Source organism: Pseudorca crassidens, chromosome 5 (assembly GCF_039906515.1).
Source record: "Pseudorca crassidens isolate mPseCra1 chromosome 5, mPseCra1.hap1, whole genome shotgun sequence".
Lineage (NCBI taxonomy): Eukaryota > Metazoa > Chordata > Mammalia > Artiodactyla > Delphinidae > Pseudorca > Pseudorca crassidens.
This window is the reverse complement of record NC_090300.1, coordinates 80,006,828-80,026,172: the sequence shown is the minus strand read 5'-3', so window position 1 is coordinate 80,026,172 and position 19,345 is coordinate 80,006,828. Positions and strand designations below refer to the sequence as shown.

General features: G+C 48.0%; 1 protein-coding gene across 8 annotated transcripts in view; it reads left to right on the top strand.

Annotated features, from left to right (window-relative positions):
- Positions 1–19,345, top strand: part of LOC137225116 (kalirin) — a 460,124-nt gene that overhangs the window by 220,193 nt on the left and 220,586 nt on the right. For all 8 annotated transcript variants that reach the window (XM_067738655.1, XM_067738652.1, XM_067738654.1 and 5 more), the window contains exon 5: positions 18–530. In XM_067738655.1, the coding sequence (XP_067594756.1) occupies positions 18–530 (513 nt within the window). The remainder of the gene's footprint in view (positions 1–17; positions 531–19,345) is intronic.

The following is a 19,345-nucleotide window of genomic DNA, read 5'->3' as shown; positions in this document are numbered from 1 at the left end:
TGTGTCTGCCCATCCAGACGAGCATGGTGTCCGTGGAGGGCCTCACGAAGCTGGTGGACCCCTCCCAGCTGACAGAGGAGTTTGACGGCTCCCTGGACTATAACCACGAGGAGTGGATCGAGCTGCGGCTCTCCCTGGAGGAGTTCTTCAACAGTGCCGTGCATCTGCTGTCGCGCCTCGAGGACCTGCAGGAGATGCTGGCCCGCAAGGAGTTCCCCGTGGACGTGGAGGGCTCGCGGCGGCTCATCGACGAGCACACACAGCTCAAGAAGAAGGTGCTCAAGGCCCCTGTGGAGGAGCTGGACCGGGAGGGGCAGCGGCTGCTGCAGTGCATCCGCTGCAGCGACGGCTTCTCAGGGCGCAACTGCATCCCGGGCAGCGCCGACTTCCAGAGCCTGGTGCCCAAGATCACCAGCCTCCTGGACAAGCTGCACTCCACCCGGCAGCACCTGCACCAGATGTGGCACGTGCGCAAGCTCAAACTGGACCAGTGCTTCCAGCTGCGGCTCTTCGAGCAGGATGCTGAAAAGGTAGGAGGGTGCTGGCCAAACCTGAGCAGGGCTGGGGTGGGGGGCATACGTAGCTTTCTAGGGAGAAGGACGGAGACTGCTAGTCCAACCTTTTAAAGCTCCTCTTGTGGAGTGTTTATTATGTGCCAGGGATTGTTCTGTGCACCTTGTGTAAATTAACTTATTTTAATCTGGCAAGAGTCCTATGAAGTAGGTGTATTATCATCATCCCATTTTACAGATGAAGAAACTGAGAGGCTAAATAACTCGGCCAAACTAGGAGGTGCAGCATGGCTGCAGAGTCCACGCTTTTGCACTATTGGACACTGCCCCTCTCAGGGCGTGCCGTGCGTAGTTCAAGCCGGCTGAGCAACAGGAGTGACAATGCTGTTACCAGCCACAACAACATGACTTAGCGGGTACTGCCCTGCAGTGTATTTGACTATTGACAAAGCACTTTCGCATACAGTCTTATTTAGTCTACGCAGCCCTTTGGTCCTTTGAGGTGGCTGGTGGTGGGTGTTATTTGATCTCAGGGCCACAATGGCAGACTTGACACAGGAATCCAGCTGTCTTCCATTTGAAGTCCAGGGCTCTCTTCCTGCCATACTACTTCTTTCTGGAGGTTTTCCCTCAGCTGCTGCACACTTTGTCGAGCAAGATATTTTTCCAGCAGTGAATTTTCAAAGCTTTCCCCTTATCAGGGAGATATGAGAAAGTGAAAAAGGAAAATACCATACAGTGCCTCTTTGCTGAGAATGCAAATGTATCTTCTCTAGATGCTCTCCAAGCTAAAGAAGAGAGTTTACTGTTACATGCACTTTAAGAAGAGTGAAAGGGGCTCTCCTACCAGTTTTCTGAGAATAACACATTTAAATGCACAATACCACTCGTAGGAATACCATGACTCTCAGTAACCTGTGAGTTTTACAGACAGCGTCTGATATAATGGTTTTGTGTCTTTTAAGAGCCCATGTTGAAAATGTCTCTAGGTAGTTTAAGTGATGAAATCGGGATATAAAATGATATAATTATGATCCCAGTTTATGTAAGTGTGCTAGCATAAGTATAGCTGGAAGAAAATTCACCACAATATTAATAGTTTTGATTTCTAGGGGCAAGGCTTATGCTTGATTTTAATCTCTCTGCATAAATTTTCTGTGCTTTCCAATCTTTTATCATTTATAATCACATGAAAATCAATAGGTATAATTTTAAAAGAGTACATGGCCCCTTTCTACAACAGAACTTTTGAATATCATTTAAGCCAGAGTTTGGAAGAGACATGCATGTAAAGGAGTTTTTGCACAACTTTAGGAGCTGCAAGGTTTCCTCTGGCCTTCCTGAGGGCTGTTTGCCCAGTGGCCGGGCAGCCTGGGTCTGACCCTGGCCTGGCCTGGATTTGGGGTTGCGGGCACTTGGACTACAGAATCCCCATCTCATATCCAAGTTAGGAGAGACACCAGGTCAGGAGCCAGCTGCTCTGCAGACCCAGAGGCAGGTACTTTGGCTCTTGTGACCAATGTTGGAAGGGTTTGGAACATTTCTTTTTCACTTGAGGTCTCTTCTGCTCTGCGGCGGGAGATCTGCTTTGCATCCTGGCCTGAGTGCCTGTTTCAGTGAGCCGGGACAGAAGAGGAGGTAGGGGACTTAGGTCTGCCTAGATGTGTCTGAGTTTGAGGCGCTTCACTGCATCCTTCAAGTTCAGGAAATGGGAAGCCAACGTAGGGCACAGACAGTGCCCATCTCCAAAACAAAACAAAACAAAACAAAACAACACAAAACAACATAACATACCTTAGCCCCAGAAGCCCCAAGGTAGGGAAGGCTGACCTAGAGTCAGCCAAGTGCCAGCCAGCCAAGCAGTAGTTGTTGCCACACATATATCCTCTCAATTCATGCTCGTGAGAACTGTATGGTATATTATTATTCCTAATTCACAGTGGAGGAAATGGAAACTCAGAGAGATGAAACGACTTGCCCAAGTTGAACAGAGCCAGTATTTTGTCTGTCTCCAAAGCCCACCCAAGCTCTTATCCAATAACCCTACTATGCCACCACTCCTAGGGTCTGCCTCACGCTACCACTGAATGCTGCTGGTTAGCCCCTGAGTCCCCTGGCCCATGATGACTCTAGGGAAAATCTCAGATCCCATCTTCTAACGCTCATATGACAGCAGGGGCCCTTAACCTTTCTGTGCTCTGGACCCCTTTGGTCTGGTGAAGCCTATGGACCCCTTCTCAGAATAATATTTGTAAATGTACAAAATAACATACAGGCTTGGAAAATAATTTTTGAAGTACAGTTATTAAAATTTTTAAGTATAGCAACATATGTACTTCTTTAGGAACATGTGAAACAACAAGATGGACTTGAAGTCTTATAACTACCATAATTTTGAAGTAGTGATGACCGTAACTGACATTTCAGGACAAACAGCCCTGATATGATATGAGAATGTGTGTGTTTCTATTGATGTCAGAGGCCCAAGTATTGGTAACATTAATGAAGTTTGTTGCCTCTGTTCATAATTGAAGAGGATGCTCTATTTTAGTTAGAGGTGAGTAAAAATAAAGGCATATTTTTTCCCTGTTCGAATCCATGATCCCTGAATTCTGCGCATGGACTGTAAGTTAGGATCTGTGCTCATACCTTAAAAAGACGTGTATGTGCATGTGTGTTTGTGCACGTGTGTGTGTGTGCGTGCGCGTGTGTAGAGGGGGAGGGGTGGGGGAGAGAATATCTAAAACAAAACAGAGGGAGTAAAAGGCCGATGGGAAGAGGGCAGCCCAGGAATATTTCGGTATTGAGTCAGTGGCGAAAATGCTGCTCAGGCTTGACCCGGCTGCCACAGAAATGTGCTGGGTGAGGGGCAGGGGAGGAAAACAGTCCTTTTAAATTGCTTCAAGATTAATTTAAAATATCTGTGCAGAGCTAAGTGCCTCAGCCCTTGACTTATTTGGTGTTTTGGAAAGGGGGTGAGGAGGGTGGTGGCTTGGGTAAGAGTCGTGTGTGCATATCCTCATCTAAACAAGGGCCTGAGGAAATAGTTCCCGCATGAGCCACGTCTTAGCCTCCTCTCTGGTGGGAGGCTTGTCGGAGGCCTTTAATTCCAGATCTGGGAAGCTCTTGGCAATTGGAGGAGTCTGATGATCACCCAGCTTCTATTTTTGTAAAGGGGTGGGCACAGCGTCTCCCCTCTGGCCCTGTGGGTGACAGCTTCTTTCCCAGGCCTTAAATAATGGTCAGTGCTCCCCATTTACCAGCTGGCCTTGGGAAGTGAAACAATCCCTCCCCACCTTCCCCTGACCTCCGCAATGACCCTATGCATGCATCCCTCATCTTGGGGGTGGCGGGGAAGGAGGCTTTCTCTCTCCCAATTAAACATTTAGGGAGGAGGGACGCTGTTTTGCAGCTAATTCATAAAGCAGGCCACCCATTCATTTAATAAACTTCTGCTGAGCAGCTGTCATGAGCCCAAAACAAGGCACTTGGATAAAGATGAGTGAGCCAGAGTTTCTGTCTTGGAGCAGCACGTTGTCATCAAGTCCTATTTATTATTACTTATGTCTGCTGTGTGCACCTCGCTGTCCTAGGCACAGCCTCTGTGCTTAGGGAGTTTTCAGAGAAGGGGAATATTGCAGCTCAGGAATGACAGGAAAGCCTTAATGAGCGATTTGGGGGAGGGCTGGGTAATTCAGAGGTGATTCAAGTAACGCACAATGCACTTTGTTGGAAGATGTGCACTGCTGCCTGGGCCCTGGGCCCTGTGCCCTGTGCCCTGTGCCCTCTGGTCTGTAACTAATGGGCCTGTCCTCCACTGTGTTCACAGAACGCAGGCCAGTCCCTCCTCATTAGTCAGGCGCAGATTATGGCTCTCTTTGCAGCTCCATTTCACAGCCAGTTGCCCCCAGTGCTGCAGTGGACCCTGTGTGATGAAGGTGTCTGCCCTGCAGTCACATCCCATTACAGGAGAGAAGGGAGGCCTCTTTCCCATTAGGGGGCAGTTTGTGGTGTTAAGCATCATTAAGTAGACTCGTTGTAGATGGCCCCTTGGAAAAGGAAAGGATGGGTGCTGCTCAGTGGAGGGTCTTCCCTAGCTTCCTCCCCCTTCCTGGGTGCCTGGGGCACATCTTAGGATGGTAGAACTGGAAGAGACCTTGAGATGTAAAAGTTTACCTCCCATGCGCTGTAGGAAACCCAGCCTTGTCATCCTGATGCCGGCCGTTGTGACCTCCTGCTGCCCATCTATGTGCCAATGCCAATCATAAGTATCAGAAGGTACCAAAGCTGCCGCACCATCCGCCTTCTAACTGGGGGAGGCCCACAGTCTTCCAGTCTTTGTAGGGAAGGAGAAGTGCTTAGAAGGGCTCTGGGCATAACTAGACTTAACTGATGGAGGAACATTTGTCTACTTCGCTTCTGAATAAAGGAGGCTGTACTGGTGTTTACCTGGGAGTCCCTCTAATCTTGCCCAAAGCCCTTCTGGAAAGAGAGAGTATAGTCCCACTTCCTGTAAGAGAAGCCCCTGTGAAAGAATGAACACAGCTATCCAGTGGGTTTCCAGTATTGGAATTATGCTTATCATCAGTTTATACAGCATGTTGTGCTTGTTTCATGTGGCACACATCCAAGGCAAGATCTTTAGCACCACACTTGGGAGGCTATCTAGGTGCCCACCTCCTCTGTGACCAAGGTACCTGCCCAGATGAGAACCTCTCATTGGCTTAGAGGGCCCTGGCCTTGATGGCTGTCCTCACCACGCCACCTGTGGGAAAGCTCCCTTTGGAGAACCTAATTTTATTTTATTTTTTTAATTTTGTTTTATTATTTTTTTATACCACAGGTTCTTATTAGTTATCCGTTTTATACATATTAGTGCATATCTGTCAATCCCAATCTCCCAGTTCATCCCACCGCCACCACCCCTGCCCCCCGTCCCCCGCTTTCCCCCTTAGTGTCCATACGTTTGTGGAGAACCTAATTATAAATGTCTTCCTGCATATTCATCCTTGCATGGTGAAAGTCTGTTCACACCCACAGGTGCCGTGTCCGTGCTGAAATGGAGCTGTGCGAATGGGGGTTCAGATGTGTCCTGGGGTGCCGCTTACCACTTGGGAGACTGCAGTCACATCTTCAACCTCTGACCCCCAATTATGTTCCCAACAAAACAAAGAGGAAGAGTTTGGGCTAGCTCGGTGTCTTTCGACTTTTTCCTGATTCCACAGGGCACTGTTCTCACGTCAATCCTCTCTGTCTGTGAAAATGTGTCTCAGTGGGGGAGGTGGGGTGGCAGCGTGTGCGTGTGGTCATGGTGGTGGGGGCTTGGTAGTGGTTGAGAATAGGCTTGTAAGGGGGTGTATCAGAATCCCCAGAGGAGTTCGATAAAGACCCCCATCCCCCCAAGCCAAATGTGCCTGCCTCTCCCTCTCCTTGGAGGGAGTCTCCTTGGAGACTCCATGGTGTCTCAGCCCCTTTACAGCTGAACAGCTCTAGAGGAATTTTCGCCTTTTTTGCTATTCATTCTCCCCTGTATATCTACAGTTGGCTCTTCTCTCTTCAGGGTTGTCGCCTTGGGGGATGATGGAAAATAAGAAACTTTTCTCAGCAAATAGAACCGTAATCTGTTGAGTTCTTTTCCTGCTTAAAAAAAAAAAGCCCAAGCTGCTGCCCAGGGTTGTTAGGAGAATTAGATGGGATGATGTGGGTGGAGGTGCTGGCCCCCTGCCTGGCCCAGCATCGCTGCTCCCTAGACCTTGGCTTCCCCTCCTGCTCCCTGTGCTGTTTCAGTCCTGATTTACTCCTCAGTCATCTGGCACCCCCCGCTGAGACCTCGCAGAGCGTGATCCATGCTACCTTCCAAATGAACTTGCTCCAAATAATTTTCAGTGATCCCTAATGGAATAAAGTTAAGAATCGAGTTTTGACAGAAGTTGGCAATTACGATGTCGGTTCATGGGGTCTCCCAAGATCACTAGATTGTGTGGTGCCCCTGGGTGAGGCAAAAGACAGGAGCACGCAGGTCAAACTGGGATCATATCTGATGGGTCAGGGTTGGGAGAGCCGCCACATGGAAAGTTCTCTGGAAAAACGGTGTCTGTCCTTGAAGCAGCCACAGAGGAAAGCAGTTCTCCCCAGGGGGATGTGATCACCTGCTACATCTAAGACACTTTTCACCTCCTGCTGTGCGTTATAGCAAAGAACATATTTGTCTTATTCTCTTACAAGCTTGAGGCCAGAAGCACTCCTACAGTCCATCCAAGAAATATGTCTGTGCATTTCGATATCCTTGGAGGTCTGTGCGAACAAAATAATGTTACTTTCATGTTAGTCACCCTGAGAAAATATGAATATGGGGCCCACGGGGTGAAGAGCATCATGGTAGGCAGCAGGGCCCTGCACTGTTACGTGCTTATTGTGTTTGCTGTGTGTGTCCTGTTAACCGTATGAGCAATTTAGGACATCGCCAGGATGCCCTGTCACTGGGCAGAGTATCCACTGCTGTTTCCTGCCCTTTCCCTCTGAGGTATAAACAGCTCTGATCACTCCCCAGGGCCCAAAGCAGGACCCTAAGTCTCCTTCTGCCTGGGGTGACAAGAACCAGCGGGGCCGTGTGAAGGGAGTGCACTGCCCTCCTCCCTGCCCCGCACTTGGCCCACTGCCTCTTCTCTCGGCCCCCTCTCCAAGCCGCACGCCCCTCGAGCCAGCGGTGTCATTTGTCAAGCTGAAGCACCATTGTAGTCGTTATAATACGAAATCGTTTTTGGAATGTCAGTGTTTAAAGCGTTCTCACACCCCTGACCTTAGAGATTTTCTGGTCTAGCCCTTCCTTTTACGTAGAAAACTTTGACCCAGAGCAGAGACCCACCCAGAGTCACCCAGTCAGTGGTTCCTCGTTTGGTCTCCCGTCTACTTTGTGCAGGGCGTGAATGTGAGCATCATTTTACATGGGAAAGCTGAGATTTGGTGAGGTTGGGAGGCGTGCCTGGGATAGAGCCAGGTAGGCAGTGGAAAGGTGGGCCCTCTGCTCTGAGGCTGGGGCTCCTTCCCCTCCCACAACACACACACACACACACACACGCACACGCACACGCACACACACACGCACGCACACAGCCTTACCTTACCCCGGCCCTGCAGGAGAAAGGGTACGTATGCCAGCGACCTGGGAGGCGGCGGCCAGAGGGGCTGGGGTGGAGTGGAGGCTAGTGGTCACCTGACCTGTGTCCTTACTGACGCTGTGGTAAGAGGGCAAACACTTTGGGCCTCTCGGGGGCGTGCTGACAAGTCTCTGTGATTCCTTTTCCTGAGCCCTCGGTGTAGGGAGGGAGGCTTCCAAGAACTACGACCTTCGGGGCAAGGTCTACTGAGTGGTTTGTAATTTCCTGCTGTTTTTGGAGAAGGGCTCCCGGTACCCCTTGCTCCTGCGTCCCTCCTCCTACTGAGGCCTAAACCACTGCCCGCCACCCCCCTGCTGACTGGGCTCAGGGCGAGGAAGTGTGTCTGTGTCCCGCCCAACAGAGGACACAGTGTCCTGTATTATTTCCAGCCTGCCGGTCCTGGGAATCTCTACTTGCTTTTTCTCATTTCCTCCCCTTGAACATTAGAAACATTAGATTCCAAAAATAATCCAAGTCACAATGTTCTGCAGGCTGCATGTGTGCGTGTTTTTTCCCGAAGCTGTTTTTCTCCTCCTTACGTCCTTTCTCCCTCTCCTTCCTTCCCTCTGCTGCGTGTTGAGCCCCCGTGTCTGCTGCAGTCGCCAGGCCTGCATGAGAAGTGGGTGTGGAGAGCAGAGCGGAGCAAGGAGTGGCAGGAACGCTGGGCACGGCAGCCTTGGCTCCCTCCCAGGTCCCTTACGAGGGCCGGAAGGGGCCTGAATTGTCGTTAGGTGGCTTCTACTTATGTGTGGACCCCATAGCACTATGCACCCCATAGTGACCCTTTGGAACCGAGAACACGGACACTATGTTTACAGTACTTTCCAGAATCCAGGTTGTCACCCTGATTCTGTCTGCAGCAACTTAAGTGAGCTAGGAAAGAAGGATCCTGATCAGAGAAGTTGTATGAGGCACAGGGAGAAGTGACAGAGAAACATTCATTGATTCATTCCTTTGTCCACAGACATTGAGCGTCTGCTCTATGTCAGGTCCTCTGCTAGGTGCTGACCTGCACCCAACCCAAGCACTGGATGGGGGAATAATGTGGGCGAGTGTAAGGAAAATCAGGTTCAGCATTGATGTGATTCCCGATCCTTGTAAGAAAAAGATGGCTAAGAAATAGTAACCACTGCAGTGGTTAGAACCCGGTTGGATATCAAGGTCTTTATTTCTTGCTGGGCAGGGATTAGTGTTGGGAGTCTAGTGTGGCGGGGGAGAGAGTGGGGAGGTGGTCGAAGAAAAAACAAAACATGTCAGCTCTGCCCCAGTAGGGGAAGTGGGAGAAATGTCTTAAGCACCCTTTTTGAAGAATTGAAAGACGTTCAGGTACAATTTATAAAGTGAAAAACAAAATGCATCTCTGTTTTGGGTAGGGAAATTTTTCAAGATTTCTTCCCAGGCATTTTACTTTGAAGAACCCCCTTTCCCTCCTTCTCTTCACCTTCTGTCCTCCCTGCTGCACCTCTTCCGCTTCCTCTCCCGTCTGGGACCCTCTTCTCCGCGCCCTTGAGCTCCTCCAGCCTGTGTCACCCCAGCCTTCTAGGGTGCATCCACTGTCAGAACTGCTTGCTTTGCTTCCCTTTTCTGGTCCTGCTTCCTTCCTTGGCTGGTTCCTTGTGTGGCTCAGGCTTCCCACTGAGGACAGAGAGCACAGGCCAGAAGACCCAGCCAAGGCTTCTAGAAAGAGCACTGCCTCTACAATCACAGACACTTGGGTTTGAATCCCACCGTAGGCACTCGCTAGCTGATTAACTCTCTGTGGCCAGTTCACCCTCTCTGAGCAGTTTCTTTAGCTGTAAAATGTAGATTTTAATACATGCCTTAGGATTCTCGTATGGGTTATAGAAGATGTGTACAAAGCATCTAGTATGCCGGGAGCCGGTAGGTGCTCAGCAGATGGTAGGTTTGTAGAGACCAGCTAGAGCTGGGCCATGTAGATAGAAGGGATCCGGAGTGGAAGAGAGGCGTGGGGAGGCTTTTGTTGCAGGGCCTGGGAGGAAGGGCGGAGAGTACAGGGTCGTCCACAGCAAGGGTACTGGAGCAGACAGTGGGCAGTATGTGGCAGCAGAGCAGGGAGGTGAGATAGGGCCCTGGTGCCTGGAGAAACTAGTAGAAGGAAAAGGAAATTAGAAGCGAGTGCCCTTGGCATGATCTTAGAACACTTGCTGAAGACAAGCCAATTAAATAAGTGCCGGATACTGTACTGGGAACGGGCAGTTGGAAGATGAGGTGGAGTCGGGCCTTGCCACACTGGAGCAGTGGAGGGGCGGGCACTGACAGACAGCTGCTACATGGGGAAAGTTGGCCAAAGAACCTATCACTGCTGTGGGAACCACAGAAGGGGAAAACTTCAGGCCAGGTTGGGGTGCAGGGAAGAAGATGAACAAAGGCATGGCAGCCTCAGGGGTATAGGGTGGGTTCTGGAAACATCTACTGGCTAGTATGGCTGGAGCTCAGGCTGCATGGGGAGGAGTGTAGGAGGGTGATGTCCATGCCATGTCGATTACCTGGAGTCACAGGAAGGGGTCAGAAATCTAGTCACACCTCTCCCTGAGTAACCAGGGACCAGAGGAAAGCTGGATTCTTGCCCTTTCTTGGTATAAAGAAAAAAGGATGTTGGTTTCCTCCACACAGAACAGGTGGACTGACTGATCCCACCTCAGAGTGGCACTTGTCTTATCCTAAATATTTCCCTGGGGCACCCCTTGTCACGAGGTGTCCAAGGAGGTGCAAACCAGAAGAACCTAGAATGGAGAGTGAGACTGGACTTGGGCATTCAGCCCCCACCCCAGGACATCCTCTTGTGTGCTTTGCACAGGCTCATCTTCTCGCACCTATGTTTGCACCGACCTCCCTCCCATCTGCCTACTGAAACCCTACCCTAGATGGACCTAGAGACCATCATACAGAATGAAGTAAGTTAGAAAGAGAAGAACAGGGACTTCCCTGGTGGCGCAGTGGTTAAGAATCCACCGGCCAATTCAGGGGACACAGGTTCGATCCCTGGTCCGGGAAGATCCCACATGCCGCGGAGCAACTAAGTCCATGCGCCACAACTACTGAGCCTGCCTGCTGCAACTACTGAAGCCTGCGCACCTAGAGCCCATGCTCTGCAACAACAGAAACCACCGCAATGAAAAGCCTGCGCACCACAAGGAAGAGTAGACCCTGCTTGCCGCAGCTAGAGAAAGCCTGTGCTCAGCAACGAAGACCCAATGCAGCCAAAAAGAAAGAAAGGAAGGAAGGAAGGAAGGAAAGAAGGAAAGAAAGAAGGAAAGGGAAAAACAAATATTGTATGTTAACACATATATGTGGAATCTGAAAAAATTGGTGTAGACTATGTTATTTACAAAGCAGAAATAGACACAGACATAGAGAACATATGTATGGATACCAAGGGGGGGCGCAGGATGAATTGGGAGATTGGGATTGACATATATACACTATTGATACTATGTATAAAATAGATAACTAATGAGAATCTACAGTATAAATAAATAAATAGAAAAAAAAGAAAGAAAGAAAGAAACCCTACCCTAGCTGAAGGTCCAGCTACTCTCCCCACTCTTCCCTGCTGGAGGTGGTCTTTCTGTCCTACAGGCTTCTGTCCATGCACGGTCTTTATCCATCCCCCTCAAACTGGCCCTGTTCCAACCCAATTATATTGCATATTCCTGGAGGTCAGGGCCAGCGTCTTAGATAACTGTGTTCCCCAGAGGCGCATAGTCAGTGCCAAATAAAGAGTGGACCGTGGCACAGTCTGTACTCATTAGGCTGCCTGATGGAACAGAAGTTTTGTGAGTGCTCTGGGCTGGCACAAGAGCACCACCTACTGTTGAGTCGTTTCAAGAGACGTTACTCCAGTGCTCTTGCTTCAAAACTGAGGTGTTAGCAAGTTTCATCTTGCAATGGAGAGAGAGATCTGGAGGCAGGGAAACCAGTTCTGGCCCTTTTATACTAATCCAAGTGTGGGCAGATGAGGTGACAGTGGGAATGGAAAGGAGAGGGGCAAACCCTGGAGATAGTCTGAACGAAAGAAAATGGGACCAGGTGACCAACTGGACATCAAGGCGGAGAGCTAAGGGAACCACAAGGCCTTCGTGTTAGGATGATGACCCCAGGACAGAGGTGGAAAGAAAGCCCAACAACACTTTGGAAGAAGCATGAAAGACTAAATTCAAATGTTAATTTTATCTTAAGGCACAGAAAAGTCAGAGAAGTGGTGATGAAGGTTACCATAAACAGTACCAAGAGTTATCTGTTTATTGTGTTTCTGCCCTACTCTTAGGGACAGTGACTCTATCTAAGCACAGGCATTTACCTCAGTCCTCTGAAGAAGATTGTTAGAGAAACTGAGGGTTTTGAAGATTGGGCTCTTCATTCCTAACTCTTTCCTGAGCTCCTGTGGGGTACGCTCCACCAGGTGTGGTCTGGAAGCTGGAAGCACTACTGAGCAACTCTTCCTGGACGTGCCTGAGCCTGGCTCCCTCGTGGTCCCCCACCTGTCTGAGCCCCATTGTTGAAACTGCTGCAGGAAGAGGGGAGAAGGGAAAAGGGGACTGCTGGCTCTCTTCCTCAGCTCAAGGTCAAGCCCCCCTAGCACAGACCCCTTCCAGCATAGCACCTGCCCCTCCTCTCAGAGAGGGACTCCTGAAGGGAAGGCCACCTCCTCCTTAGCCCATGTGGAATTTTTTTCCCCAGATGTGCAAGTAATTGCCACAGCTGATTTTAGGGTGCGTGGGAGGACTGGGTGAGAACATCCGACAGACACTCCATTTTTGCAGTAACAATAATAGTTACTATGTATTGAGTGTATCTTGTAGGCCAGGAACAAGCATTAGCTCCTCTAAATTAACTTGCCAAGGGCCAGAGCTCAGTTTACAAGGGCCAGAGCTCAGTTTATGCCTAAATGTAGCTCTGGGTTAAAGTTGGGCACTGTTTTCTCAGTTTGAATTAAATCAGGTTTGACCTCTTCAATTTTACATTTGGGGAAGTGAGTGAACATTCCCTCATGCTGTTCCTGAAACTATTTTATCATCATCTGCGGTTCAGATGGAAGGAATTCGGCCACTCAGAGTCAATATCCCCGGGCTGCCTGGGCTGACTCCTGGCTTGGTTGGTTCTGTTTCTCGTCTGCTTGACTCGCTGGCTCCTGGATGACCATTCCTTCCCCACAGTGGGGTAGCGTGTGTGTTGCCAGGGCTGCAGGAAATTTAGTCCATCCAAGCAAGCAGACTGGAAATCGAATGCAAAGAAAAAGAAAAAACATTATTCAAAGTCTGAATAGGCTTGGTGAGACTTTTCATTGCAACACTCAGCACGAGGAGGGCAAGCCCGAGGACAGTGGCCTTTTGAGGCCTAACAGGAGTCTGCTCGTTTTCAAGGACAGTGTGTGATTTGAGCGTGAAGAGTTGCAGCCCGAGTTTCTCTAATCCAAAAGCAGCTTCTTTTTGTGACTGCCGGCTTATCCTGTCTGAATCCAGGGGAAGTGGGAAGGAGCTAGCGTGTATTCAGCGTCTACCACGTGTCATGCGTTGTGCTGGGCACCTCCATATGTTATCTCTATCTCCTCCTTTGTATTTGTCTTCTTTGACCCAGACACTGAAGGGTTTTTAAGAAAAAGGAGGAGAGGGGGAAGAGAAGGGCGGAGGGAGTGGGGTGGGAAGGCAAGAACCCTCAGTTGGTAAGAAGCCTATAATGTGCTAGTTGATTTTGTTTTGTGAGATCAGGGCTGACTTGGACTCCTCTTCGCAATGAGATAAATGACTGTATCTGGGGGCCTCAGTGTAGACACCCAGTTCAGGGTTAAAGGCTAATTTGACCTTATGGCTTTCCTTCAGTGTTTCCTCACTACCACTGAATAAAGGCCCAGTTCTGCCTTTCGACCTTTGCCTTTCAACCTAGGCCCCTCCCTGCCTTCATCATCCCTTCTCACTCCCTCTCACATCCTGCTCTAGAGCTCTTGGTACCTGCTCACATCCCATGCTGTTTTTCAAGCTGTTTCCTCTCATTCAGATGCCCTTCCCGTCTACACCTTTTTCACCTGACTAAATCCTGTTGTCTTTCAAGTATTATTCAGCTGTTGTGACCTTCTGGGAGTCATCGTGCTTCTCCCCGTCTCTACCTCTAACAAGTTGAAGCAGGTCTTTATCTGCTATCAGCCCATCATATACACTTTTTTTTTTTTAACATCTTTATTGGAGTATAGTTGCTTTACAATGTTTCATAGTACTTGTCACACTTAAAGTTGACAGACTGTTGAATACATTTGTCTCCCTCACTAGACTCTGACCTTGATCTTTTATCATCAGTCTCTAATCCAATGTCTGGAATACAGTGGGCGTTCAGTAAGTGAATAAAATATTGTACTGAGCATCATGGGCATGTGACTATTTATATCAGAATTCTTTTGGCTACAAGAAACAGAACACTGGACTCTGTTGCCGTGTTCCATCTTTTAATCCATTTTGTCCCTTTCCCTCCTATTTTCTTTAAGATGTTAATCATGATTCTTTTGAAAGTTTTGCCTGCAAATTATAGCCTGATCACCTCTGGATCTGTTTCTATTGACTGTTTAATTTTTTTTATTCTTAGTCACTTTTCTCTGCTTCATATGTTGCATAATTTACTGGCTATTATAGGTGATGTACTGTACAGACTCCTGATTAGGTTATCCTTCTCTAACTATTGTTGAGTTTTGTTCTGGGCTGCAGTTAAACTGCAGATCGTGATCCTGTTGAGCCTTGGTTTAGGCTTTGCTATGACACATCTACTTCCATCTTTTCTTTAATCCTAGGGTATAGCCCTTATTCTTAGGATATGGGTCTTACTCTTACAGTCTGGTCTTTCCGGGGTCCCAACTGAGTGTCCAGAGTGTTCACCAAAGTCTCTTTACACTGTTTGATTTAGAACGCCTAACATTTCCTCAGCACTGTGTAGCCTCTGACGTTTCTGTTCAGCTCTCCACCTCCCACAGCTGTTCTCCACTAGACCTGGAGTCTCACCTTGCCTATGCACAGCTTAGGATTTGGCCGAGGACCTGAAGGAAATTGCGGTGAAGATTTTTAGGGCTCCTTTTCTTAGCTCCCTCTCTCTTACTTCCTATCACTGTAATTGCAACCACCTTACCAGCCCTGAAGTCTAATCCCTGGTGTTTTATACCCATGAAGACTGCTGCTCTCTGCCCAGCTCCTGTTTCTGGGCTCCACAGTTTGGAAAATACCCTCAGGGAGAAAGCCAAGGTGGATATGGGGCTTACATTGTATGTTTCCCTTCCTTCAAGGATCATTGGTCTATGTTGGTTGTTGACCAATGCTTTTAACTAGTTTACACGTGGTAGAGTTAAGTTCGATACCAGCTACCCCATTAAGAACAGGCTGTAAGTCCACATGAACTGTTTAAATAAAAATGAAAGTGCATTAGAATTACCTGCAGGACTCCTACTGAATCAGAATCTCAAGGGTAGGGCCTAGGAAGCTATATTTTTTTAAGAAAACGCTTTAGGTAGTTCTGAATGAAGGCTAGGTTTGTGAACTATTGTGGTAGATACTTGAGCAGTGAGTTTGGAGGAAAGAGAAATCAGTGTGGACTCAGTTGCTCAAAGAAGACATCTGGAGGAAGTGAGACTTCAGTTGTGTTTTGAAGGGTAGAAATAATTTGGATATGGAGTATTTCATGGAAGGAAAGATGTCAACACAAACATGGGGTGGCAATGAGCATGGTGTGGAGTATTTGCATGGAAGTGAATAGAATATGACAGGAAAGGATGCTTGGTGTAGGACAGGGGTGTAAAAGAATAGGGGGAAAGGCAGATGTGGACCAATTGAAGGTGGAGGGGAGGCACCTTGAATGCCAGAGTAAGGAGATTGGATTTTGCAATATGGATAATAGATAGCAACAATAATTTTGTGGGTTTTTTTTTTTTTTTTTTTTGGACTGAGGGAATGACAGGGTGAAAGCAGTGTATTAGAGCAGTGAACCTGGTGGGGGCAGATTGCTGGGTATAAGGAATAAAACAGACTCAGTGAGATCAGTAAGGGAGTAATTGCAGTAATCTTGGCAGGAGGGGCTGAGTGGTGAGTATCAGTAGCAGTGGAAAGTGACGCGTATATTTCAGAATGATTTGAGGAAAGAGAACAAATGGGCGGGGGGGGGGGGCGGGGTAAAGACGTGGGGTGTCAAGAGAAGGTAAGTGTTTTCATAGAACAGGCAGAATAGTTTTAGATGCTACTGGAACAGCAAGGGGATATTCACATTGAATCCATGGGCACCATGTGACTAGGAATAATCTGCAATTTAGGTATGCATTTGGGAGACAATTTGATAGTGGTTTAAAAGCATGGATTTTGGTGAGGCATGGACATATATACACTACCAAACGTAAGGTAGATAGCTAGTGGGAAGCAGCCGCATGGCACAGAGAGATCAGCTTGGTGCTTTGTGACCGCCTGGAGGGGTGGGATAGGGAGGGTGCGAGGGAGGGAGACGCAAGAGGGAAGAGATATGGGAACATATGTATATATATATAACTGATTCACTTTGTTATAAACCAGAAACTAACACACCATTGTAAAGCAATTATACCCCAATAAAGATGTTTAAAAAAAAAAAAAAGCATGGACTTTGGAGTCATACAGACTTAGATTTGAGTCTTTAATATGCACCCTGACTGTGTGACCTTGACCAAGTTATTTGATCTCTCTGAATCTGTTTCTTCAACTAGACAAAGGTGGTGATGATGCTATCTACTATCTCCTAGGGCTGCTATGGGGCTTAAGATAACATGTGTAAATCTCACTGTGCAGAGCCAGGCACATATTTATTCTTGTCAGTTATTGGGGAAGTTAAGGTTAGAGAACACCCTGGAGCAGAGGAAATTAGGTTCAGATGGACACTAGATTCTAAATTTATCTTCATCACTTACAGGCTGTATGATCTCGGGCAATTTACTTCAGCTCTTTGTACTGAGTTTTCACTACGTTGAAAGCTGAATTAACAATACCCTTTTTCTGCATTATTATAAAGGCTAATGAGATAGTCTGTGGAGGTACTTAGCACAGGGCCTGGCGCGTGAAACAGGAAATACTATCTGTGTGGTTGAAATTGTGAGCCTAGATGGATTTTCAAATGGACAGAGCTGACGAATAAAAGGCAGAGGGGCTGAGGGCTAAGGGTTGACTGTCCCTGTAAGGGTGTGAGGGACAGGAAAGAAAGCCATGAAGGGGCAGCCAGAGAAGTGGGAGGCAAGTTTAACAAATCAGTGTGGAACTGAAGGATTGGTGAGCTTTTGAAATTAGAGCGTTCCTATTGTTTTTGTTGTGCTGAGACTGGACATGGTATGTCAAGGAAGAGAGTGTGAGTGGGTGAAAGCACTGGTTCTCCTTGGAGAATTTAGTGTTCAGTAGCGACTTGTGAAAGCAGGAGGGGGATGCTCATCACGTCTGCAGCCGGATGGCCTGCCCCTGAAAATGACCTGGTGTAGAAGGCCAGAGACGGCTGAGTTTCAGAAGGGAGTGCATCAGATTCTGATGAGAGACCGAGGGAAGGGTCAAGACCTCAGAAAGGAGGCAATTATTTTTCACTGTGGGTGCAGACTTAGGAAAGCAGTAAAGGTAGAAGGTGTTACAAGGAGTTAAAGAGCAAGTGGATGGAGGGAAAACAAAAACAGCAGGGGCGGGCAGAATGCACTTCTGAAAGTTTGCTGATGATGGGAAGGGTTGACAGAATGAAACGCTGAGCATTTTGGAAGGTGGAGCCGCAGGGTTAAGAGCATCAGCGCTGGAACTAGGCCTCCTGGGTTTGAATCTCAGCTCTGCCGCTTATTAGCTTTGTGGCTTTGGGCCTCTCCGTGCCTTAGTTTCTCAGTCTGTAAAATGGAGATGATAATATTGGGGGTTAACGTTGGGGAGGTAATTAGGAGGTTGTTGAGAGGATGAAGTGAGTTCAATATGTTAAATGCTTAGAATAGTGCCTGGCACAGAGTGAGCATTCAGCAAATGTTAGTTGCTATTATTATTGTTGTCACCATTATCATTACTGCTGTTATTGAGAGAAGGTGAAAACGAGAAAGGAGAATGGAGAAATGGAAGACAAGGAGAGACTATATACACAGAGTTTGACTCTGCAATATGGATGCCACACCTACCAAGGAGTCTTCTTAGGTTCTACTAAGCATTCAGACTGAAAGACTGCTATGGGCCACCCTTGGCACTGATCCAGTCAGGACAGTATAAGATGGAAGCTGTGGTTTCCCAGCAGGACAGTCCTTGCAACAATCCAGCTCAGGGGCAAAGAGACAAGATCCATGGTGGGCAGCGGCAGAAGCTCCCATGGCTCAACAACCCATGCCCCACAGAAGCCAGTATCCTCTGCTGGTACAGCTTCCAGTGTTCCTGCAATGGACACACCAATCACAAGAGTCACCCCCTTCAGGGAAGATCAAGGAACGCTGTCCCCATCAGTTATTTATAGTTTATTGATAGTCCTTCTAATCCAGATACAGTTTACCAATCGGGGGTGTTTTTACCACTGGCAGCATGACTTAGTAACATGTTGGCACATACTAGCTTTCTCTGTTTCCAGGGAAACAGAACTGGGGTGTTAACTGAAGTTCAGATTAGCATATGCAGAAGGGGAAAAGGTTCTGTTATTTCCTTGCTCACAGTGGGAGCAAATAGGGACATTTGCCTGTTTTATAGAGAAACTGGGGCAGTTCTAGATGTGAGCAGCCTGTTAGGATGTTAGATCTGAGATCTGGGAATTAGGGAATTTGGGCATGGAGTGGGTAAGAAATATGCTAGGGGATCGATAGAATGTCTGCAGGTCAGAGACACAGCCTGGCCGGTGAAATTGTTTGGTGCCCTGGCTGATTCCTGAGGCCACAGTGCTGGGGTCTCCAGGTAACCAGGCTGAGCCATCCTCTGAGAGCAGCTGGATTTATGGTGAAAGATAAAAATGGCTTCTCTCTTATACCATATATACAAGAATGCCAGCTGACATTCCAAAAGCCTAAAGGAAAACAGGCAGGGCCCGGAACACCTTCTCTCCCTCAGTAGATATTTATTAACTGTCTATCAGGCACAAGTCCCAACCACCTCCCCTGTCTATAGACACCAGTGTAAGGACGGCCTCTCAGAACCTCGGACTCCCTATGGCCTGCAGGCCTTGCAGGAGACAGGAGAGATGTCAAACTCCCTTCTGTAAGGAATTCTAGGAACCTAGAAACTAGATCCAAATTTTGTGTTCCTTTATTTTTTCTTTCTCTACCCCGCTTTGGAAAAGCAGGAAAGCTCAATCCTAGGTGAGTGGATAATTGAAAACAAAGTTGAAGGGTCTTAAGGGTCATAGGCCAGAACACACACACGGGGTCTGTGTGTTGCCCTGTTTGCCTGAGGACATGTGCCCGGGGTCAGCCAGAGTTGTCAGGTGGGGAAATTGGCCCTTAATTCCCACCCACTTCTCACTTTAGGCCCTCTCTCTCTTGGCGTAGGGCTCCTCTGCCACCCCATTCTAGGATCTCATCCCTGGGTCGTGCTCACAAAGTGCCTTGCTTTCTTAATAGGCTGTTTCTGTATCCTGGATAAATTAATTCCAGGAGGGGTTGCAGGAATAATACATTTTAGTAGGAGTCTCTCCTAAGTAAAAAAACTGTTAAGAGCCAAAGGGATTGAATCTCTA